Below are 25,022 nucleotides of genomic sequence, written 5' to 3' on the forward strand. Positions count from 1 at the left end.
GGGGGGGGGGGGGGGGGGCGCGTGCACAGCGCTAACCGCGATCTAACAGGGAGAGAGGGAGCTTACGACGGGAGAGGGCGTGGTCGGGGATTTGCGGGGGCGTGGCCATTACATCACTAGTTCGCCCTCATTGGGTGAACCGCCGGTGGGGGCGTGGCCACGCGTCCGTCGCAGGGTTTGAACTCAATTTCATTGAGTTGAAAAAAAACCTGCAGTACGGCGTGGCTGCACCTTCAGCGGGAAGGTGCGTACTGGGCCCAGCCCCATTGAAGGGCGGTGCTTATACGCACAGCGCACGCCGAGCCGTGCGCTGTGGCAGTGACTGGGACCGCAGCCTAAAGCAGCAATACTACAGCACCGCTTAAAAGCAGCAATACTACATCCCCCCCTTATTTTTCTTTTTTTCTTATTTGTACTTACTTAAAGTATGTTATTTAATTCATATAAAAATGGATAGAAACTGAAAATAAGTATGCAATTACAATCCCATTGTACACTTACTCAATTACAGTGTTATCAGTATTCACTATACTGCAAATGTCATTGTAAATTAAATATTTTTGTTATTTTAAATATAATGCTAAATCTTCCGCAATAAAAACATTGCAGCATTTGGGTCGATACGCTAAACGTACACCGCATTTGTATTTCCCTTAGGGCACCCCTGGGTTACATGACCCCATGCTTGAGAAATACTACTCTAGATAGATACATTATTTTCAACAAATGAGCTATGATTTATATACTCATGATGTGCATTTATATATGCGATTTTCCTTATTAAACGAACATTGGACAAGTAGTAAAGGGACACAAATAGAATTGCTGCTAAAAAGAGCAGGAATATATAATATGACAATTTTTACTACTGCAACATCTCAACTGGAAGGAGCAAATCATTCCATTTCTGAATTATTTTTTAACATAAGTTTGAAGCAGGGGGTGTCCAGAGCTGAACCCCATTAATGTCAGCTCTTGGGACCCCATGCTTCCCAAGATAATGACACCCTTTTTGGAGGTCTGTATCTCGGCGTCACAGGCAAATAGCGAGCTAAACCTGATGACGTCACAGCTTCCTATTGGCCCGCAGTGCGCAGGAGCATTGAAACTCCGCCATTACATGAACCCTGCTAGCTTAGCGAAGCAGCTCCTGGCACCCCCTAGGTAGGTTTGAATCTCCACAAGCATGGCGTCCCCAGAGCTGCCATTAACTAGTTCAAACACTGTCTGTTCATTACCTTTTGGCCAGCCCTTCATCAGGGGGTGCAGGTTACAAACGCCACTTCTGGCCAGGTATAGAGCCATTTTCTGCTCAGAGGAGTCTGGGTCGCTATTTGTAAATACCATGTATGGAACCAAAGTCATGATAATACGAGTGCAGAGATCTGCCTGGTCTTTGAGTGACGGTTCCTGCATCAGAAGTCTTGCCGCTTCTTCCAGAGCTTTGTACCTGCAAAAAAAAAACAACCGTGGTTGAAATGCAGCTTCCAGAAGATGGAGCAGGAAACACTAGATATGATGAACCCTGAGGTTTTTGAGGCACAATGAAGAAAAGGTTTCCAAACTCCCACTATTGGCAGGAGCAATGGTCTACTAGTAACATCACTGTTTTTGAAGCCCCATAGCTCCTTGGGTACCACAAATCATGTGATCAATTCTACGCTAGTTGTTTTTCAACTGGGGCTACTATAAACACTTCGGCTCCTCGGGCATCCCTAAAAAAGGGTTCCCTGCAATTTTCAGGTAATTTGAACACTGAGATCAGATGCGTTGTACATTTTTTATGCATTAGACAGGGTTGGGGTTCCTTACAATGCATCTAATCTGAAACACGCTATTAGAGAAGATTGTGGCTCTGCAGAATTTCACAATATAATTATAAGGTCCCTGTAACAGGACCTTAACCCCTGTTTAAATGAGGATTCAATAGAAAGCCTGGATTGGTCTGAGGAAGCCAGCAGGGAGCTGGTTAATTGCAGCTAAAGACAATTAACCAGTCTCCACCTGGCTAATCAGGCATGTAGAAAAATGTCCTGCTTGAACTGCAGAAAACTCTCGAGCATACAGACTGACTGTGTGCTGACATCAAGACACCAGGACCCCGACCTCTATTACAGGACACAACAGACCCTGGAACCAGCCAGAGGCTCGCCCTTCAACTTACCCCAACCCAGACCCAGAGACTGACATAAAGGCCCCCCTGCTTACAGGTACCTCTTTAGACTTTGGTGTTATAGGTTGGAAAGAGGCTTATCCTCCCAGGCCTACAGATAGGAATTGGGAAAGTGAGTCAGCCCTTACAAAGGGATAGGATGTTGATTTATTTTGGGTTTCCTGCATTCTTTCAAGTGACGGGTTGAATAAAAGCCATAGTTTAATTTCCCCAAATCTGTCTCCCTGGTTGGACCTCTGCACGTCTCTTATAACCAAAAAAAAAAAAAGGTAAAAAAAACAAATGTTCGAGTTGGGGTTTGTGCAAGATAAATGCTATGTACAGGACTGTGCACATGGTTGGTAGGAAAAAGAAGTCGTCGATATGAGGGAAGAGATAAAAATACACAAGATGCGAAAGACTAGTGCCGACTTAACGCCAGACCCTGTCCATATACAACTACAGTACCTCAGACACAGTCTACTTTATGCAGCTTAGGTCCTTCGTGTATTCTGTCGTCCATGGAATGAATATCAGCGAGCTCATTGGGCTCTGGGACTATTGGAATTGCTGAATTTAGTATGGTATCACATCAGGGAGCACAACTAGTGCCCAGAATCCACAACTGCTGCTAACTAGGGAATCGGGATCTTTGTGAGAGAAGTGGTAGCGCACAACAAAGAGAGTGGGTCAAAAATATAATAAAAAAATATTCTTTTATTCGTCCATTAAAAGAAAGAAACAAAGGTGTACAAAACCTCCTACATGTTTCGTGCGGCTTGCACTTTATCTTGAAAGAATATTTTTTTATTATATTTTTGACCCACTCTTTGTTGTGCGCTACAACTTCTCTCACAAAGATCCTGACTTCAACAGTGGCAGCACGTTTCAGCACAAGCTCAGGACGGGGGCACTCAAGATATTTGAGTAACAATCTTCAATCAACATATTATTATGTGTGGTTAAACAGAGATCCAGGGTACATCCCAATGAGGTTCTGAGCAGTGGGTGTCTATCCCCTTGCGCAGTTCCTTCAGGGAATATAGGCCCCTCTGAAGGTATCCATACCACTGTATTCCTGTTGCAGGATTACACTACCCCCTAACCACTGCTGTGCTTTATATACTGATGACATTAACTTCATATGATAAATGGATCCGGCGCTGGAGCGCAAATACCACACTTGATTTCTAGATATAACTATGGAATTAACACACACACACACACACACACACACACACACACACACGAGAACACCACTCAAGTTCAATGCAGTGTTCTAGTACCGCACAAGCTTATGCAATTTACCATGCACTCTTCTTGGTTGGGGAATAGGGTGTATAAATAAAAAGGATAAACACAAAGTGAATTTTGCATAATTTCGGTGCACCTCAGCAGTCTAAACTGTAATGCCTTCACTGACCTTATCTGCACCTGCAAGTTGTAATGTCACGTATTTCTCATTTTCCAGACTGTGGCAGAAGTTACAAGACAATGGAGTGTAACAAATAGCAATGAGATGTCCATGACAAAGAGTGGGGGGGGGGTGAGGGAAATGCATACCATTCACAACCCTGAGAGAGATCCACTCGATCAAAGAGGGCAAGCAGATTTGAGACGGTAACTTCGGTGCTGAAATGTGTGCTGTAAACCTGAAGTTGAAGGTAGACATGGGAGAGAAAAAAAGATAAAACACTATACATATTCTTGCCAACAGCTGAATGTAGTAATTATAACTCAAGCCCACATTGCAAACCCAACTTTTCAAAGGACGTATTTACTTAAACTGAATAACACAAATCACTACCTCCATATCCGCACCCACCCGGCACAGCCGGCCGTAGGGCAAGGCGAGAAAGGTTGTTGCATTGGGCCCCGGTCCTTCGTGGGGCCCCGCGCTCCCTCCCGTCAGTGCCAGGATCCACATTCCGCCCGACATTGAGAAGGAAGAGCTGGAGGAGGGAGCTGTGGAGTTCCTGAACTGGCGCAAGACTGTACCGCTGCTCTCCCCAAGGTGTGGTGTGTGTAGCTGGGGGGGGATGCATGTAGCAGGAGGCGGCGTGCATGCATAGCTGGGGGAGGTCTTACCTTATGTGGAGAACCCTTCCTTCTGCAGCGTTGCCTTGTCTTGGCGCCGTCCCGACGTCGCGCCGTCACGTTACGTCGTGACATCATGACGCTGCAGGAGGAGGGGCCCTGCTGCCGGCATGCCGCCTTGGGCCCGCCAAAGGTAAGGCCGGCCCAATTAATAAAAACCCCACTGTATCCACAATGATTGTGTAATTGTATTTACGGTTACTAGCTTTCCCTAGCCCACTTTGCTCATGAATTAAATGTGGCACACAGTAAAGTGGCTGTGTTTAAGGTGGTGGTCTTCAATACACAATGATGTGGGTTTTATCCTACTCTCAGGCATCTACACTCAATCAAGGCAGGTCATCTCATTGCTCTGTTACCCAAGGATCTTTGAGAGAATAATTCTCCCAAAGGTTGCGTTTAAGTATACACAAGTTCTGAGACGCCCAAAATATGCTGCCAAGGATCAAAATAGATTTAACCTCATGACTATTTGTATGCATGATACCGGTATTCCAACTCACAGAAGTTGCGCCCCACCATGCCTTGCTTAGCGCTAACACATCGCTTCCACATTGAAGTCAGTGTTGGAAATACGGAAATCCTCCTAAAAATAAATAAACCTTGAACGTTTTTAAAGGAGTATGTTTACTCCGTAGGAAAAAAGTATCTAGCGCAACCCCTTAGTTGGTGTGGATGATAAAACAGTCGCGCACCAGGCCATTGTTATACTTACTGTAAAGAAGAGACATGACTTACCTGGAAGGCCCCCAGAGCAGAGAGCACCACCTCCAGGTTATCATCCACGAGACGGGCTAAAATAGCTTCCTGAATAAAGGGCTCGTCAAAGCCCGCCTGAACAAATAAAGCAAACGAGAACCAGTCAAAAAGAATACAACTTATATCTAATTTATATAGCGCTTTTCTTTCAATGGGACTCAAAGAGCTTCACAGTTACTAAAAGGGAAAATAAGCAAATATTTAAGGTTATAATAGAGACTAAGCACAAAAGAAAGATAGAATACAGGATGGTATGGTACTAAAAGCTTGGGTCCCAAAGGAAGTCAACGAGATTCTGGGAACGGTTAGGAAATTAGAAGTTCTTTTCAGGTAGCAGGGTCCCTGGTCATGTAGTGCTTTGAAAGTCAACAAGCCAATCTTTAAACAAATTCGCCATTTTACAGGCAGCCAGTGCAGGGAATGGAGAACAAGTGTCATGTGGCAAGAACGGGTCCAATTAGTTAACAACCTGGCCGCCGTGTTCTGCACCAGCTCTTTTTCCGGAAGAGACAGGTACAGTGCATTGCAGTGGTCCAGGCGTGAGGACACAAAGGCATGGACAAGCGTGATAAGATCTCCTGGGGAGGGGGGGAGGATGAAGTGCTTAAACCTGGCTATGTTCTTTAGGTGGAAGAATGAAGATATGATCACAGCTGACACCTCATGTTTAAGGGTCAAGTCAGAGTCAAGGACACCACCAAGATTTCAGACATGGACCAAGTTTAGTAACTGGGAGTCCCAAGCTTAAGGCCAGTGTGTTGACCTAGCTGCAGTCTTGTTATCTTCTGATGGTGAGCATCCACCACAAGCACTTCTGTCTTATCAGAATTTTACCTCAACCAACTGGCACTCATCCACTCTAGGAGCTCAAACTAACATCTATTGAAGACTGATAATGGGTCCTTAGTACTTGGTGTAAAGGACAAGTAGAGTTGAGTGTCATCTGCATAGCAGTGATAACCCAGGCCATGCCATCTAATTATGTCTCCTAGTAGCAGCATGTACACTGCACACAACAGATAGGATAGACCCCTGTAGCACCCCACATGAAACAGGCTTTGGTGAAGAGGAGTACACTGTTGAAGATACACTGTGACCTGTCAGCGAGAACTTTGCCACCCAGCATATTAGAGGTCTATGTTGTCAGGAACATAAAACACATTCAAAGACTGCTGTGGAATGAGATGCTAAATATTCATCAGACAGTGTGGCACCTCGTCAATGCTAAAGTGGTTGTCAATTCTTTGGTGAGCATTATGTCGCTGTTTTAACAGAATTATCATCATTTATTTGTAAAGCACCAACATATTCAGAAGATTGGTACAATGGGGTACAGAGAGTTGTAAATTACATCAACAGAATGACATACCAAATAAGGACAAAAGTGCAAACGGCTTGTGAGAGTTTACAATCTAGAGGGAATAAAGGGTAAAGTTGAAACAAAAGATAAAGTGGCTGCTCATTGTGGGATAAAATATGGCCTCAGTGTGGAGTATAGTCCATGCATCTTTGCCATCTCTAGTAAGCCTACATTTTGGTAGCCACTTTTAAATGTATTAATATTATTTACTATACTTTGTTGCATAGAAAAACAGAGTAAATGATATATCATATGAGAAGAGACATTTATTCTCACCTTGGACGTCTTAATAATTTCCTTCAAGTGTTGGAGGGCCAGGTGTCTCACTGCAGGCTTCGGGTGATTCAAACTGAGCAGGAGGGACGTGTCGCAGTCTGCCAGTAACTGCAATGATTATCCCACAATCACATTATGAAATGCACTCAGACATGGAGACAGAGGTCACCCACTACACGTGCATGGTAATTAAAAGGCAGCACGAGTATCCACTAGCATACTGTATTGTAACACTGGACTTGACCGCACACTTGAATATTGGAAAGTAGTATACACTAGTATATAAAAAGGTAAAAATGATGCTGCATCAAAAAAGCAAACCTGTTTACTAGGACTATGAAGTTATTAGAACAGCTATATCTCTTGTAATTCACTTGCCAATATACTGGTGCAATGTGGGGGACAAAAGCATTTAATCCAAATAAACTATTTCTATTGTAGAAGTGTCTATTTTGATTTGGTTTGTGATTATACCCTTTAATAATTTGCTCTCTTCAATCCACCAAAATGCATTAGTGAAGTGTGGTACAGTTCCCTAGTGACAAGAAGCCGCATTTGCAAAATGGAGGACAAGATGGAGTATGCCCTGCATACAGACCGCTGGGGAGGGAAATATAAAGAGGACCCTCTGATCAACAATTGTGCACTGCAATTTTGATGCCAGAGTCCTACAGGCATCTTTGCAATAATCACACATGTTAAACCCTTCCCTCTCCACCTACAATGCCCTGTAGTCATCCTAAAGCTCCATTATGGAAGCCACTTCTTTTGAGACTTGATATACAAGGTAACAGTGGAGGAGGGGTTGTCCAATTAACATTTGCATGTCTGGTGCAGCAAAGATGAGGGGGTGGAACTCCCGTTACATTTCTTTGTCAAAACATCTTGATGACTGGAAGTCTTTGTGAGATCTCAAAACTATGATCACTATGGCGTTTCTAGCACAGTTATCAACAATAAATTTGCGCCAGTGAAAGCCCATGTGCATACAATACAGACTCCTTGTGTTGGCAGCGTATTGTACCTCATATTTTCCTCCACTGGTGGAGAGAGAGATGAACTGGTGGAAGAGTTCCTGCTTCTCCTTATCCGAGACATCTTTCAGATATTCCTCCAGTACAGAATCTAACGCTTCGGGGTATCTGCAGCAGAGCAAAGGTCTAATCATATTATTGTTCCAACATAGTTAATTGTTACTTCAAAGCATTTTATGGTACAGTGCTTATTTTTCAATTTTTTACTTAAAGGAGTTTAGGATAGTCACAAAAATATAGTACCAACTGGTAATTCATAGAACTTTAAACTATGGATATAGTTTGATCAACGTTTAAGTGCTAAATCCTGAGCAATTAATACCTAGTGCTAATACACACAACGCCCCAATGAGGGGAGGTGCACCTCTATAGGTGAAAACTTGATATGAGGACAAAAGAGCAGGAAGCATAGAAGATCCCTATTTGTGGAGATGTACTCAGGTGGGTGGGTTAGGTAAAATTAATGTATATAAAAATGTAACTTTTAATACACACCTTAAAATATAAGCAATGTTAATATACAAAGAAAACAATTAAAGTAAAATTAGAAGGCTTCCTAGCAGCACTCTGAATGATCAGGTTCCTTGGTATAGAGGGGGTTAATGGGGTATATAGGGTAAATTCCCAGTCCCAGGCACGTAGTGAGCAGAGTCTAACAAGTAAGGGTAGGGGTGAAGTATATCTCAGGTGGCTATTTCACTTACCATGCCCTGAACTGATAAGTATGCAGCTTAATGAAACTCTACGCAGTGACCAGAGTAAAATCAGGCAGTAATGACACCACAAATTCCCAGACAGTTACTGCATACGGGAGTATGCTCCAGTAGAGTGCTAGGGGGGGATCGCTGACTAATTGTGAGTACCAGGTGAGGGGAACGGGTGTGGGGATAATATATATATATATATATATATATATATATATATATATATATATATATATATATATATATATCCCGTTATAACGCGATCCATTACAACGCGAATCCGCTTATAACGCGTTGCAAGCGTGGCTCCCAATTTTCATATTTATGAATACTTTACAACACGATTATTGGTATCTTAAATACTTTATTGTACAATGCATACAATTGTACACTATTTCTAACGCGATCCGCTTAAAATGCGATGTGATTCTTTGGACTCCAAGCACAGCGTTATAAGGGGGTTGATATCTATATATATTACCTCATTTAACATCTTTGCACATCGGCCCCGCAGAGAGCAATGGAGCTACAGAAAGTCATACGCACCACGGGAATGCGGAGCCACAGCGACACAATGAACCGGTCTCTGTCCAAAACGGTCAAACTCATTTCTATGGCTAAGGAATGGGCTACAAAGCAAAATCGCAGTTCACTTACTTGCTTTCCAAGAGTCTGATGAGAGGGAGGAGACGCTGTCTCAGCTCAGTCATTCTGTGAGGCTCCTCCTGGTGCCGCTCTCCATAGGCGAGGAATTCCTCCAGGAAAGTTCTAGGAGCAGAATATAGTAACAATACTGTTGTGGCAGGAGAGGGAATCACACCAGCAGCTGCAAGTAGTTTATTTCTGTGTGTTGGGCAGCACCGTTTTCAAACGCTTTAAGCAATGCCGAGCTGCATCGGTCATCAGTCAAACACAGAGATCATGCAGATTTGCCATCTTTACAATGGGTTTTGGAAATGGTTTTTTATTCGTTTTGATGTAGCCGACATGATGTGATCATGTCATATATATTATAGAAACACACACACACACTTTTTTTTATCCATGCTGTGTTCAGAGATGCAGGGCATGTGAATGCAACATATTAATATTTTATGATGTTGCTGGAGAAATACATTGCCTGCATCTGAAGCCGCCCACTAATGCAATCTAAAGCCATCCCCCCTGAATCATGCTAAAAGAACAGTATAAGGTTTTTAAGACATTGGGGGAACAAATTGCCACATCTAAAAAATAATATATATAAAATGTAATTTTCACTTGAGCGAAAGAACACACAAATGTTTGCAAGAACTAGCCTCTTACCGAGCCAACAGTCTGTCTAAATCCTTTTCAAGCGGTATGTTGCCAAGTATGGCCTCAAGATAGCTTTTACAAACTTCGTTATTTGCTTCTTCTGGGCTGTCCCCTATGAATACACAGAGCAGAACAAAAACAAAGGTTTGCATTACAGCAATAAACATTTCCTTAAACAAAAAGGGAGAAGAATATAGTATGTATGTATGTCCACAATTAGATAACTTATGGTGGGTGAAAAAGGTGACGAAACACTCTCCACTGCATCACATATAGCAAATAAAAATATAACTTGTGAGCACATTCACATGTCTTAGACAGGTCTGCAACCCTGCTTTTCGCCATTATCACCAAGCATACAGTGCTTCCACTGCAGCAAGGGATTCTGGGAAATGACATGCAGGCTGTGTAATGCAGCGAGCATAAGCTTATAAGGTTTCCATGTGAAAATTGATTTGAGGCAAAAGGTGACACTATGCTCATTTGTATATCATCTCCCAGAATCCCTTGCTGCAGTGGAAGCACTGTATGCTAGGTGATAATGGCAAAAAGCAGGGTTTCAGACCTGTCTAAAACACGTGAATGTGCTCACAAGTGATCTTTTTATTTGCTATATGTATGTATGCATATACACACACAAAATCCCTTATGCCCAGTATAACAATGCAGCGACAATATCATTAAGAACAAACACTGTAGTGTGGCTACATACCTGCAGACGAGTGAAAGATGGAACACACCAAATTTGGCAAGAGGTAATTTAACAGTGAGGAGGCATCATATAAGCCCGCGATTCCCTGCAGTACCGTCACTAGGTCAGGAACCTTGCACAGATGAACAAATGGGCTGGGAAAAAAGAGAAAACATTAATTAAAAGAGCAAACAGGGAATTTATGAGTATTACCTACCAGAAGAATAAAACATACAGCCTTGTAAACATATAGACTGCAAGGACAGAGCATGAGGCGTCTCTGCTGAATTACTAGGAGTGAACACTCACAAGCAACACAGATAAACATTTACTGAGCGGTTACAAGTTCCAGTCTTTACACAGCGGTGCGCAAAGTCCCTGCACCTGCGCCCCCCTTACCTGCTGCCTCCTCGGTCGCCCCCCCCCCCCCCCAAACGCCTCTAATGATGCGTAAAATGACGCTATGGGGTCATGAAACGTCACGGAGACGCGTGGAGAAGCAGGTAAGTAAATTTACAGAGGCCTCGCTCTCTTAGCTACTTGGTCACACTGCAAAGCAGCAAAACACAGTACACCTTCAAGTCCAATGTTACTATTTAGAGCTGAGAAACCACTGTGTGCTCTTTAAATAAAGCCATCTGTTTCATTCTACTCACTTGTTCCCCAAATTCTTTGACTGTTGGCTCTGCAGGAGTATAATCAGGCATCCCAGACCTTCTCGGACCAGAGAGGGAGTTTTGACCAGGGTTCTGCTGATTTGTGATGCCAAGGCTTTTACCAATGTGTCAGCCATCACAGTCTTCACCGCCAGCTGGCAGATAATCATGTAAGTGGCTGCTTTGTAATCCACCAAGGAGGACTTTAAACCCTGGGAATAAAAAGGGCAGATAGACATCCAATGTTAAAGCAGCCCACGCTGCTGGCTGTTTTTTGGACTCTTTCTTTTACTTGCCTGAACCAAGCTGATCCATGGTCCCTCCAACTTCTGGTTCCCGAGTTATAAAGGGTTTTGTCCCCTGGGAAAGAATACTCAACTGGTAGACACAAAATGGCGACTGTGTCAGGACTCGCTTTGATAGCTAATACAAAGTTCCCCATAACGTTGCAGCTTTCTATTGATGATCCCAGTGGCCAAGTGTGGAGTCTTTTTTAAGAAACTACAACATTTCCAGGAGGTCGAGGGATCACTTACCAGCTTTGATCTCCCCCCACCCCGTTTCACATAGGGTAAGAAAACTAATAATTCTGTGGGGGGGGGGGTTGCTGTTTAACTGTAGTGTTTTCATGCCGTCATATCCTCAACCAGAACCATCATAATAGGAGGTTGAAAAATGATGATCAGGTCCAACATTTGGTTTGATGCTATTTTAAATGAAACTCCTATTTACACTCATCTGTAGGGACCTTTGTGTATGACCGACGCTCTGTCAAAAGGTTCCCACCTCAGTATGGAACATTATTCTACTATATTGTACTAATGCGAGAGCTATTTAATGTTTATATGCACACAAACCGATTTTCTACATGACACATGGCAAGTTTAATACAAAACAGGGCCCGACTTTAGTAGGCCCTGGTGAAAATGTGTTTACATCGAAATATTCCCCCCAAACAGAAAATAAGTGAATGATTTCACAATTACACGTGTGACCAGGATGAAACAGGGAAAGTAAATATCATTTGTACAACACACACAACGCCGGTACCCTGGCTCAGCCTGTGGATTTAGTGTTTTGGAGCACACCAGGGGATAAGGCATATCAAATACTGGAACAGAAAAAAAAGATCCCTATATGTGGCACACGGTCTCTCCAGGGCAGATTTGAATAGGGATATTAATTATTCACTTTTATCAAGTAAAAAAAAAATATATATATATATATATATATATAAGCCACATCTAATAGAAAAACGACACTCAGAGGACGCAATAACATGTTTATAAAAGTTGCAACCTGCACCCTCATCGTGTATAACCCCTAGCCTATTTATATACTCTAGCACTAGAGTTTTGGGTGGCTGATATAAGTAGGGTAGCCAATCAGGTTCATTTCATCTTTATGTTATGTCTATGAGGTATTGTAGCAATTGAACTAGGATATACTGCAACCTTAGAAATAAGTCTAAACAGGTGACAATACGCTCCTACTTGGCTACTCAAAAAAGGGGAGTAAAGATAATAGCTCCCAATATATTCAGTATTGCCTGTCTTAATAGAACTAAATTCACATTAGCCATCTTTCCCTTCTTAGAGCATATTTGCTATTTTTATTGTGAGCGAGGGAAGAGGTAGCATGTAAAAACTTTGTTGCAGCAAGAGCATGTGTGTCATAAGAAAGGCGCTCTCCGATTCTCCGCAGGCACTGCTCTTTAAAAGCCCTGTTACATAGTCTCTGTACATGCAAGTAATCGGGGGAGCACTGTGCCCTCTCCCGGTCTAGCAGAGACTGACTAATCGGCTCCAATAGTTACAAGGACCGACAGCTATATTTTTAAATAAAGAGGAGACGTCCACAAAATTGGGTGAGTAAGAAGTGTACACAGACAGCCTTCCACAGAACGCTCACCCCGCGATGTCATAGCTACGTGCCGATGCACGTTTCGCATCACGTGAGGCTTTTTCAAGGCGAAAACGTCTAGACTTAAAAAAAAAAAAAAAAATAGCGAATATGCTCCAAAAAGGGAAAAGGTGGCTAATGTGAATGTAGGTCTATTAAGACAGGCAATCACTAGGAGCGTATTGTTAGCCATTAGTCTATTTCTGAGTATATACGCAACAGTACATATCCTATTTTTTTTTTCTCAAACGCATATACTGTGCACATCTGTTAATTACACTACAGCCCCTTTGAGAAATCTCATGAAACATGCTTGATATATTGTGCTGTAATTCCCTGCACTGCTCTTGAACACGCTGTGTGGCTACACTACTTATACCAGGCACCCACAGGTGTAGAGCTACAGTATATAACTAGACTAATAGCTTCTACACGCTGATCCAGGCTGCAATATTAATAAACATTTTATTGCGTCCTCTAACGAGCGTCATTTTTCTAGTCTGTGTGGATTATCTGTTTTAGTTAAAAGTTCGTTATTAATATTATCACAATTCAAAATCTGTCCTGAAGAGATTGCGCATCTTTTATCTGTTCCTGCATTTTAATCATTTATAAAAAATGTATTTCCCGTTTTGACCAGCTGCCTAAATACAAAGCATGTATAATGCCAAAGTGAAAACACCTTCAATGTAACATCCATTAAAAAAAACACTAATACCTTTTGCACATAAGGAAGAAGCTTGGCGACCAGAGAAACCGAAACCTTCTCTACCGTGTCCAAAGATGCTACTATGGTGGAAACATAAAAAGACAGCAGGACTCTCAGTCGTGCAGAGCTCCCTGGATATTCAGAAAACACCTATAAAATAAATAAATGCGTTTAAGTTGTTTCACAAGTGCAGATAAGCCGAAATACAATGGCATCAGACAATGGCATCAGACAATGGCATCAGACGATGGCATCAGACGATGGCATCGGCCAGTTCTTCTCAGGTAACCAAAAGAACTCTCAGATCCGATATTATTTACACTTTATAAGAACATGACATGCTCCTGTAATCTGTACCAACCAAGCACTGCATGACAGCGGTGCAACATACAAGAGAATCGTGATCGCCCTCTAATGGTAACTGTGAAACATGTTCAAATATTAAATACCTGGTGGATGTGGGAGTTTCATTTATATGACAAATTCATTGTATATTTATAGTGGATGCTGAAGATAGGATGATTTCAATCCTAAATATTAATTATGCTACATTCATATATATTCGTCTAGTTAATTTAGTATTGTTAGAATTTATATTGACAAATGATTAGCTGCAATAAGATTATAAAAGCAGTCTCAAGACAGGCAGATGTGGAAATGTATGCCGAGTTTGAATTCAAAGGGTAGTTAAATATAGATAGCTAGTAGTAAGACAATACAATGGAGTAACATAGGATTAACTGTGGTTACTTTGTGACAGAGCAAAGATGGTCTTCTAAATCAAGGTCCAAACTAAGAAATAGTGTTCTAAGATTGATAATTAACCAAGAGCATTTTGAGTTTAGAGTGAGAAAAAAGTAATTCCTGTGTTTAGACTGTTTGAGAGAAAAGTATAATGATTGGATTTGAATTTATGAAATTCAGAATCACTTTAACCACCAAGCAAAGAACAAGCTAAGATTCTCCACTCTAACTGTATGACTGACTGATGCAACCTGATGACTGAAATGATGCTGTGAAAGATGTATTCTATTTTGTCCCTGATTAAAATTAAGAAAAGAACTGTGCCGTGGACTATTTGATATATATTGAATTTAATGAAGAAAATCTTCATTTGGCGAACCAGCAAAGTCCAGAAAGACTAATTTTCTTTAGATGCCATTTAACTTTTTTCCTCCTCCTCTAGTCTGGCAGCTTTATTTACAAGTCCTGTTCTCCGCTTCTTGATTTCGGTTTCTATTTCCACACACCAATACCGCACTTGCATGGCCAGAGGGATACTAATATCTGCATGTTTCAGTAGGTTGAGCTGGACATCTTTGCTGTGTTTCGTTATACCATACGTGTACAGTGAGGTCATCAGCATTCAGAACTTATACCAACCTTCACCGATCTGGTCACCAGGTTGCAAATGAATTCCAAGAAGCCCATATCCTTGTAGCAATGAGTTATCAAGGTGCTTTTGGCAAGTGGGACACCCGGTTTCTGTTTAAATAATTTTAAAAAAATACAGGGAAGTCAGTAAGAAAATAACTGTGTTAAGTAAAAAATATAATAAAAAAATGATTAAATTAATGATCCATAAACTTGAGGTTCAGTGAATATTGTTTGCATGAAAATAAAACAGGAAGATCTATAACAATACAGAATATATGCACAAATCATATATCCCATATTGCTATACAATGTATATTGGAATGGCAACAAGGAAAGACTCAGTCATGTATTATACATGTCTTAAAAAATAAATATATATTTACTTATTTTTATTTTATTTTTTTTATGGGGTTCAGCTCCGGAAACACCCGGCTTCGACATATAACAGAAAAAAGATGCATGGTGTTTGGCTGCTTTAATCATTAGAATGCAAAGCTGCATCATGCATTTTATCCAAACCAGGGGTACAATTTCCCCCTGATGTAATAAGCAAGGAAAACATTGGTGGTAACATCATCGAAGATAATTACATAGGTTTAACTCGATGGACATGTGTAGGTCTTTTTTCAACCCCATCTACTACGTAACTAGAAACCTGGTTCAAATCCCATGGTCAGCTGCTTGTGCCCGAGTGAGTTACTTTACCTCCAGGCACCAAAAATAAGACTTTACATTTTATGGGACAGGGAGTTGCACCTTACAAATTCTACTGTATAAACACTGCAGCACGATAAGAAAATAAATACTATTATTATACAGCTGAAAGAAACCTAGCTAACTGTTTCACCTTTGTGCTGTAACACGGATAGCACATGGCAGGGGAAAGGTTTTTGCATTACCTGGATAGGATGCAGCCAGTTCCATTTGTGAGTTGGATCAGCGATCTTCAGGAGCTGAATGACCCGAACAAATACTCGGGTTTCGTGATACGGCAAAACGCAGCCGATCAGAGTGTCCTGATTGTAGAGGTGGATATGAAACCTGGAAAGGAGAAAAGGAGAGGAAGGTTCAGCATGACGCCCCACAGAACATGCACGGGCGGCTGGAAATCTGCAGACGTCAACCAGGCCAAGAGGATGAGGGCCGCGGACAGGAGCCACTAACACGTGTGCAAATGCGGTCGCAACTCAGCTACCATGTTAGCTTGCTATGTAAGCGCTGGTGACCACACTGCACTATGGGACATCAGCTCGAACATGGCACCTGTCAAAAACTCCTTGAGGTGAGCACATTATTATATGAAATACGCTCAACAAAATGGGAGCGGTTTTTGCAGCAAACCAAAATGTGAGCACAGACAATGAAGACGATAAACATGCTTTTAAAAAACATTGGGCAAACTGACCTGGTAAAAAAAACAAAAAAAAAAAAAAAGAGGTTGCAGCTCTCATATAAGCCGACGGCGATCTTTACCAAAAGCTAAAATGCTAGGTCATTATTTTTTTTTAAAGACATTTTTTTAGGTGTCTATGATAATAGAAAGCATGAGAATTCATTTGTAAACACGCTGATGGAGAAACAGTCACATTATTATATTAAATGTCAATGTTTAGTTTCAACATACAGCAAGCGCTGCCTTGAACTGTGCACAACAGGGGAGTGCAAACTGGCCCCTGCGCATCCCGCCCCCGCTTCAACCCCCTCCCCCCTGCTCTGCCCCCCCCCCCTTACCTTTTCTTCGGCGTCGGGGTTGCAATGTAATTTGATGCCACGTTGCTGAAGACAAGGTAAGAGACGTTACAGAGGCCTCACGAGATCCCTCTGCATAAATGTAAATGCTTTGGGGGAAGAACGCGGGGCCTCTGCAACCGCTGCGCCCCCCTGAAAAATCTTGCGCCCCCCTATTTGCGCACCCCTGCACAACACAGCGAGAGGTACTGTACCTATGAATGAGCCACTCCAGGCACTTCTGAGCCGGCTTGAGCATGAAGTAAGGGGACAGGTGCATGAGGAACAGGGAAATGCTCTCATCCAGCTGCTGGTTCACCGCTTTAGTCTGGACACTGCGCTCTAGGCTTTTTGAGGTGTGACTGAACAGGGTCTCTTGGAAAGGCTCAAAAGAGGAGTCAATACCCATCAGCTCTTCAAGGCCAGTGCACCCTGCAGAAGTATGAAGGCAAAAAACACATCAGTTGTTGTAATAAAGCAGTTGAACATAATCTACCATTGAAGGTCCTGCCGGCAGTAATGATATAAAAAAGGTCCCACTTAATTGCAAATATCATTATACAAAACCATCCACCGTGGATCTACCATTTTATTCCTTATTTAAAACACATTTGACAGCTAATCAGTTTTAGGCCAGAAAGACTAAGGGCCTTATGCGATATCTGCCGTAGCACCTGTTTGGATGATTTCCGGTTGCAAATACTGATTGACCTCAATGGAAATTTTCTTCCCCAAAGAGCCACTTCAGCAGATCTAGAATGACCCCCGCTTAGAGTACAGCAACAAGCTGAACAGAATATGTACGACAAGATGCTGCTTTTGTTAGGAGGTTTATAGGAATTCGTGCCTTGACAGAAAAACACGTCAATGACAAAGCTGCGGTGTATCGCGCACAGTGGTGTATAGCAGAAATGTAAAAGTACTGAAAATTGAGACCTTTATGTATAAAAATAAAAACAAAGAGACTAACCTAGTAAGTGGTGGAAAAATGCTATGCAGGCCACATTTAGCAGTCAAGGGGTTAATACATATGCACTGACCTCCCGAAGTTGGAACACATCAGTCAGGATGCTCCCAGACACAGATTTATTCTGATGCCTGACCTCACAGCGTTTCAAGGAACCGTAGCTGATAAATCGTATTTTTTGTTGTGCGTTAAGTACCAACCATTCACAAATAAAGATTAGTGGACAGGCAGGATGAGGGAGCGGGATACACAATATGCAAGAGAGTAAAAAAAAGTATATAGTGCAATATTGTGTGTGCTATAATCTCCAATGGTTATACTTACATAAGTGTGAGTATATTGGACATATCACACTCTGTATCTAGGTGTGCAGGAACAGGTACAGTGTGTAGTAGATAACCTCCTGGTAGAGACGCTGTGTGGGTGTACTAGAGTAGAAGATAGGAGAACACCATAGTGCAGACTACATATAACAATACTTTAATAAATTGGGACCCTCCCAAGTGCGCACGTACAAAATGTGCAATAAAAATGAGCATATAGCAAATGAACCGGAGCGGCGCCGTTGTCACCGCCCCTCTCCCACGATTGAGTCCACACCGATTGGCACAAGTGTCGAACAGGTGCTGCCTCCAAAAGCGGCCGCTGGAAACCACAGCTGAACGAAACAGTGCTTCCTCTCAGTGTTGCTCTGACTGGATTCTACGCGTTTCGCTAGACGCACTAGCTTCAACGGGAATCCTAACACCCTACACAGCCGATGGCCCAAATAAAGGCAGAAAAGGTTCCCTATTGGCCCCGGAACTAATCTATTCATGTGTGTGTGCTCCCAATTGCAGTGATCGCACCAATGGAAACACACTCCGAACACGTGTCAGCATAAACAAAACACGCCCCTTTCTGTCCGGACAGCCAATGGAGGACCAAGAATCCTATGTACTAACATATCGGGGTAAACTCAGACATGTATATTGTAAACTGATAACTGTATTTATATAAAAGAAACATAAAATCTACTAGTATCTAAAAATAACGAACGCATGACATTATATCCCTAAATATCTTAGAGATCTACGACAGATTCATTTAAACACAATAAAATAAAAACCTAGCAACAAGAGTGACGACCTCAGACACTATAAAAGCTACTCTTATCTACAACGGTTGTCCAACATATTACTCAAAGTGCTCAGCAATAATCCAGTATAGATAGCCGGACAGACCACACAAAGGGTACAAGAAGGATAAAAGACACGATATCAGTTAATCATGCTTGGATAATAATCGCATATGATGTATATTGAATTCATATAGCAATTCATACATGCTCTGTGATTAAGGGTGTTAGGATTCCCGACGAAGTTAGTGCGTCTAGCGAAACGCTAGAATCCAGTCGGAGAAGGAGCAACACTGAGAGGAAGTACTGTGGAGTTCAGCTGTGGTTTCCAGCGGCCGCTTTTGGAGGCAGCACCTGTTCGACATTTGTGCCAATCGGCGTGGACTCAATCGTGGGAGAGGGGCGGTGACAACGGCGCCGCTCCGGTTCATTTGCTATATGCTCATTTTTATTGCACATTTTGTCCGTGCGCACTTGGGAGGGTCCCAATTTATTAAAGTATTGTTATATGTAGTCTGCGCTATGGTGTTCTCCTATCTTCTACTCTAGTACACCCACACAGCGTCTCTACCAGGAGGTTATCTACTACACACTGTACCTGTTCCTGCACACCTAGATACAGAGTGTGATATGCCCAATATACTTACACTTAAGTATAACCATTGGAGATTATAGCACAAGCAATTGCTGTTCTAAGCAATAGTGCACTATATACTTTTTTTTACTCTTTTGCACATTGTGTATCCGGCTCCCTCATCCTGCCTGTCCACTATACCCTAAGAAGAAAAGAAGACTTTTTTCTGTGTGAAGGTTGAGTGGGGTCACTTTTTGCTCTCTTTAAACTATCATTATTTTTCACATATATGTTCCTAATTGTGTGATCTATCCCTGGGTTGGGGTGTCATTTCTGCTTTTCACCACAGGGGGTCACTGTATTTACTTTTACACCTTTGACTGAATCATCTGATATACACTGCCTTAAGCGCCAGTCCTGGTTTTTTTTTTGGTTTTACAAAGATTAGGAGGAACATCGAAAGGCCACAGAAATGCTATGAGCGTATGACGTAGATTCATGTAATCAAAGAAGTACATCTTCAAATAAATGATTTCCGCATGGAGAAAGCTACAGGTATTACAGCGCTCAGTACCTGCCCTCTACCATCAATTAAGGAAAAAGGGGACTGTATGGAGTCAGCAAATACAGAATAAAAAATGTAAGTTTCAACAGGGTTTGATGATGTAGAACAAGAAGGAATAATGAGCTGTGTCCAATGACTTTTATAAATTGACGTTTCCAGCTTAGGCGTTACTGTGCTACCAGGAGCGGACTTAGGCTGCGTCCATGGTGCGGACACATCCGCACACTGAGCGATCAGACAGGCAGTGATCGCGTCTATACGACGTGCGGGCGCGTGCAAGCGGGAGCGCGAGGCGCAAGAAATCAGTTAAAACTGATTTTTGCGCGACGGGCCGGTCACGTGAGCGGTTCGCCCAATGAGGGCCGCCCACGGACGGCGAGCGCACCATGGCCAGGGAAAGCACCCGCTTTCCCTCAGCCTCCGCGCGGGCGAAGTATCTATGGACGCAGCCTTATTCTCCTCACAACTGTGCTTACCAATAGCAAAGAAGGTTTCTTTGTCGATGTTTGCAGCTTCCTTGGGGTCGAAGAGAAGGGAAGCAACCACTTTCCGACTTAACAGGCTGGGATCATTCTGAGGCAGCGCAAGGCGCTTCAGCTGGTGGGCTAAGGAAGTCATCTCTGCGGGCTCTTAATTCTGCTGTGGACAAAACCAAGGATACAATACTATGTTACCTGAGGGAAAACAATATTACATCAGAGAATTTTTACAGAGCGAGAATGTGTAGCCTGCAATTGTTGACTACCAAGCCCCTGCAGTCTCAGGATTGAATGTTAGGAGGTGACAATGGTTAAATCTCCGATTCCAGTAAATCCGACATATCCTGCTTGGTCATTTTATCCCAAAACAAAAGCCTCCACCTTAAAAATACCCGCTCAGGTCAAATATTAAACGACACAGAGAAACCCCCAAAGTAAGGCCTGGGACATGGTGAAAAGAAGAGCGCTGAGCCGCGCTGACGCTCATGCTCTCCTGCTCAAGCAGGAGCTTTTTCGTGTCCCTGCATGAGCGAGCGCGCTTGTGTGCCGGGTGGGAGCCGGGGCTAGCGCGCCTCGTCCCTGCGCCGACGTCACGGACTTCCATTGGCAGTCACGTGACCGGCTATGCGCTTCCCTCGGCGGGAAAACTTACATTTCTCTGTCGGCTGCAATTCCACACGCCTGCAGAAGAGCCGTCTAAAGCCGTGCTGATAGGGATAATGTTTCCCCTCAGCGCGGCTCAGCATGGTCTTTTTGACCATGTCCGAAGCCTAAGGGTGGTGTCCATCGCGCCAATCGAAAGCCCATAAACAAGCAACAGAATAATGAGAGCATTCAGTGTGCCAATTATTTTTTAATGAAAAATTTAAAAACGTGTGATATTTGTTGGTTTCCTCCCATGTTCTATTTTAAAAGCAGTTTATAATTAAGTTATTGTAATACATTTTTTTTTTTTTGTCATTTTCACCTTGAATACTTCCAAGTGATCTCAAATTACTCCCCTTTACTCGTTTATGGTCATTTGATCACTTCAGGTAGAATGCCATGGTTGAAGCAGCAACCCAAGCGGAACTCCTATGAAAAAATAACAACCCCCCCCCCCACAAAAAATGAGTCTGCTTGGACTGCTGCTTTAAAGTTTGGCGGTTATAGTTTATGATGCTCACTTTTTATATGATTGTAAAGGGAGTCAGCGAATAATCATCGTGTAAGTATTCATAGTGTGAACCATCATGTTGCCTTCAGTTTCGCTACATGTTACAGAAGCCGATGATGCTTGTATCTTCTTTGCAGAGTGCGTTGTTGCGCTCATTGATATAAACGGCCGTAAGTTTATGTGGACATGGAGAACTTTTATGGCACAAAAACAGGGATCCTGTTCCCTATCTGATTGCTGAAACTTGGAGCGCAGACAGGGATTACCTGAACCAGGAGAACCGGTGTATAGAAGTATTTTTTCTTTTTTTGGTGTGCAGCTATATCTCTTGTTTATAACAAAATCAGGGGTGCCAGTCATACTGCGAACACACTAAAACATTTTGGGATTCTCCTACCCCGATACATAATCTTACATTGGGACGTGTTGCTATGAATTTACATCATGTTAGGAAATTCTCCATAACATCAATAAAAAGTGATTTACAAGCAAAATCCCCTGGAATAAGTGTTAACTTTTGGGGCAGCTTTGTACAAATGACTTGTCAATAACTTTCAGAAACAGAAAACTAAAAATATTATGTAAAGGAAAGGCATTATTTTTTTAAGAAAATGTCATAATTTACATAGCACTGCATTTTAAATTAACAAAATCCAGGCAAATCAACATATTCTAAAACTTGCTTTCCTTACAGAACAGTTTTATCATATGACATAAGAGGGAAAACATATTGATCCCTTAACAAATAGCGGTGATATGTGAAACTTTTAATGACGTTGACATTATGTGCAAAAGAAAAACTAAAACGACAAATGGATCCTATTAAAAAATTCAATAAAATACAGTAAATGCAAAACGCTTGAAAAGGATGTTAGCGTTCTATTTACTGGTCCTGTCTAGTGACATGTCTAACGAACCAACATAAACTTGCCATTTAAGTTAAATATATTCTTGCACTGATGGCCGTAAAACAAGGAAGATGAGAACTAGCACTGTACCCACAATACCACAAAAAGGTTTTATCAAGTATATTTAGGTACATTGCACCTATTTTTGGGGAGCTAAATATTTATTGAGCTCTTCACATAAAAAGTTCTAACTGTGATGAAGAAAAATGTTACATATCTTTCTGTTTACCAGACTCTGCATATCGTGCATCAGAATAATATTATACCGAGGAAGTCTTAAATCTTGTTTTTCTGAGTTGATAAAACATTTCACATGCTGTTGCTATCAAAGAGTATTAAACGCCAAAGATAAATAAGAAAAGGGAAGATGCTGGGAAGAGAAGGGCGAGTTGGTGACTACATGCCAGGGTTGTACGAACACATAACTGAAGCAGGGAAGCGCCGGTTCAAATCCCAGTGTCAGCTCCTTGTGCAGGTCGCTGTATCGCCCTGTGCCTCGGAGCACCAAAATTAGATTGTAAGCTCTATGGGGCAGGGACTGAAAAATTAGATGCAAAGCGCTGCATAAACTGTCTGCACTATGTAAGAAAATATATATTATTATTACATGGGCAATTTGTGACGAGTCTACAACACACTTTATTGATTTTTACTTTAAGGCCGCGATTATACAGCGCACAATGGCGCTCGCGCGGCAAACACAAATGTCCTAATCCCTATGCGGCCACACACATTGTAGTGCGATGGCGGGACCGCGTTTTGAAGAGACAAAAAAAAATTGTCTTTTCAAGCGCTGTTGCGTGACGTCAGCGGTTCAGCCAATAAGGGCTAACCAGTTTTGTGATGCATACGCCACGCCTCCAGCCAAGATCACACATCACTCGATTGAGAGGCACCCGCGGATGCATTGAAGTCTGGACTATAATCGTGGCCTAATGGCTCGCTCGGACAGACAGCTCTGTCCGCGTGCTTGCGTTCGCGCCTCTGCCGCATGCTCCTGCAGCCCAGCGATCTCTGCTCAAACTGCAGGAGTTGGGTCGCGACGTTTAGGGGCGTAACGCACACGTCACAGAGCTGGTTCGCCTTTATTGGCTGAACCAGCTCACGTCACGCGACAGTAGCACGAAATGTCAATTTTGGTTGTGGCGACAAAATATCGCAGCAACAACGCGGTACTTTGCCGCCGGTGGAGTTTTCAGTTTGAAAACTCCCACCGAACAACCAGAAATTACGACGGACGTGCGCACGTCGCAACGCAGCCTGTCTGAGCGAGGCTAGACTGGAGGTTAGGAAATGCTTAGAAGAATGTATCAAATACTCTGTCATTTGCTTTCCTTGTGTGTCAAAAAGTGTAACTAACTTGTGATAAATATCTGTACAGTAATTTACAACCTACTTCAGCTATAAAAACTTTAATTAACAAGATTCTTATCTACAGTATTACATAGAGGCACAAGGCAACAATGTATATACTTTTGTACAAGATTAAGATGCATATGAACCTTAACACATCAGCCCCAAGATTCTCTGCAATACTGTACTACAATATCACTCTGTGAGCACTAATGTAAAAGGGATATTAGATGTACTAACATAGGTTTTCATAGTACGATCATGTATCCTATCATTTATAATGTTGGTTCCAAAAAATATATCTTTTAAAAAAAGGGAAATCGTGTATCAAATATCACTACACACGAGAGTAAAATAATTCCATACTGTACTTTTTTTATAGCAAGATAATGATCGTGCATTATGCATACATTATCCAGCATTTTATGAAATCACATCATACCATGCACACATATGGGAGAGGAAGAGCGAAAACTGAAAATACGTATTCTTCCCCACATACATCGTGAAGCAAAAGGGTTTATCAATGTCATTGTGGTGGGGGGGGGGGGCACTAGGGACAATGCACATATTGTTTGTAAAACAAAGAACCCCACTTAATGTCCACCAAGGCCTGTGGATGTAATTAACAAAGTAAAATAAAATGCATCTCCCAGTCCACTATACCCCGTATATTCCCACGGATGATTTACCTTCCCGTGGGTGATGTTATGTGAGTGTTTCTCGGCACTGTGGGTCAATGTATGAGGCTGATCCTGCAGATCTCACAGCACCAGCACAGCTCCACACTCACTGCACATGGCAGCATGGGTAACCCCTGAACCGGAAGTCCTGTGCGGTGCTCTAGCTCAGCATCCCGTCTCACCATGTCACTTGGAGCTCCCGCAGGAGGTAGCACGTTTTTGCTTTGAGCGATTCGCGGCCATATTTGTTACGGGCAGGAGCCGATACATCTACGTTTATGCCTGAAGAGTAGACGAAAAGTGTGAAAATTGACCTAACTACATTTGGAAGACTAAAATGATATAAATTGTATGACAGTCAGATGTACTATTAACAAAAATATAATATCTATATAATTAGATAATGTAGACCTTTTTTTAATTCAACATGTGATGTGTTAAAATTATGTGTAGGTTTTTTTATTTTGTTTTAAGGTGCA

At 42.2% G+C, this 25,022-nt stretch overlaps 1 protein-coding gene across 2 annotated transcripts in view; it reads right to left on the bottom strand.

Moving 5' to 3' along the window:
* Positions 1 to 24,699, bottom strand: part of HEATR1 (HEAT repeat containing 1) — a 71,598-nt gene extending 46,899 nt beyond the window's left edge. The window contains exons 1-15 of one of the 2 annotated variants that reach the window (XM_075596397.1): positions 24,553 to 24,699; positions 20,441 to 20,603; positions 16,957 to 17,173; positions 15,913 to 16,054; positions 15,020 to 15,121; positions 13,646 to 13,786; positions 11,026 to 11,237; positions 10,391 to 10,524; positions 9,688 to 9,790; positions 9,040 to 9,150; positions 7,669 to 7,786; positions 6,645 to 6,752; positions 4,988 to 5,083; positions 3,716 to 3,804; positions 1,239 to 1,450 (exon numbers count right to left, since the gene is read on the bottom strand). In XM_075596397.1, coding sequence (XP_075452512.1) covers positions 1,239 to 1,450; positions 3,716 to 3,804; positions 4,988 to 5,083; positions 6,645 to 6,752; positions 7,669 to 7,786; positions 9,040 to 9,150; positions 9,688 to 9,790; positions 10,391 to 10,524; positions 11,026 to 11,237; positions 13,646 to 13,786; positions 15,020 to 15,121; positions 15,913 to 16,054; positions 16,957 to 17,173; positions 20,441 to 20,582 — 1,927 coding nt within the window. In that variant the 5' untranslated portion in view covers positions 20,583 to 20,603; positions 24,553 to 24,699. Of the gene's footprint in view, positions 1 to 1,238; positions 1,451 to 3,715; positions 3,805 to 4,987; positions 5,084 to 6,644; positions 6,753 to 7,668; positions 7,787 to 9,039; positions 9,151 to 9,687; positions 9,791 to 10,390; positions 10,525 to 11,025; positions 11,238 to 13,645; positions 13,787 to 15,019; positions 15,122 to 15,912; positions 16,055 to 16,956; positions 17,174 to 20,440; positions 20,604 to 21,095; positions 21,182 to 24,552 lie in introns of those variants that run through there. The other variant, XM_075596398.1, reaches the window with a different exon arrangement.
* Positions 24,700 to 25,022: the final 323 nt, after the last annotated feature.

Source organism: Ascaphus truei, chromosome 4 (assembly GCF_040206685.1).
Source record: "Ascaphus truei isolate aAscTru1 chromosome 4, aAscTru1.hap1, whole genome shotgun sequence".
Lineage (NCBI taxonomy): Eukaryota > Metazoa > Chordata > Amphibia > Anura > Ascaphidae > Ascaphus > Ascaphus truei.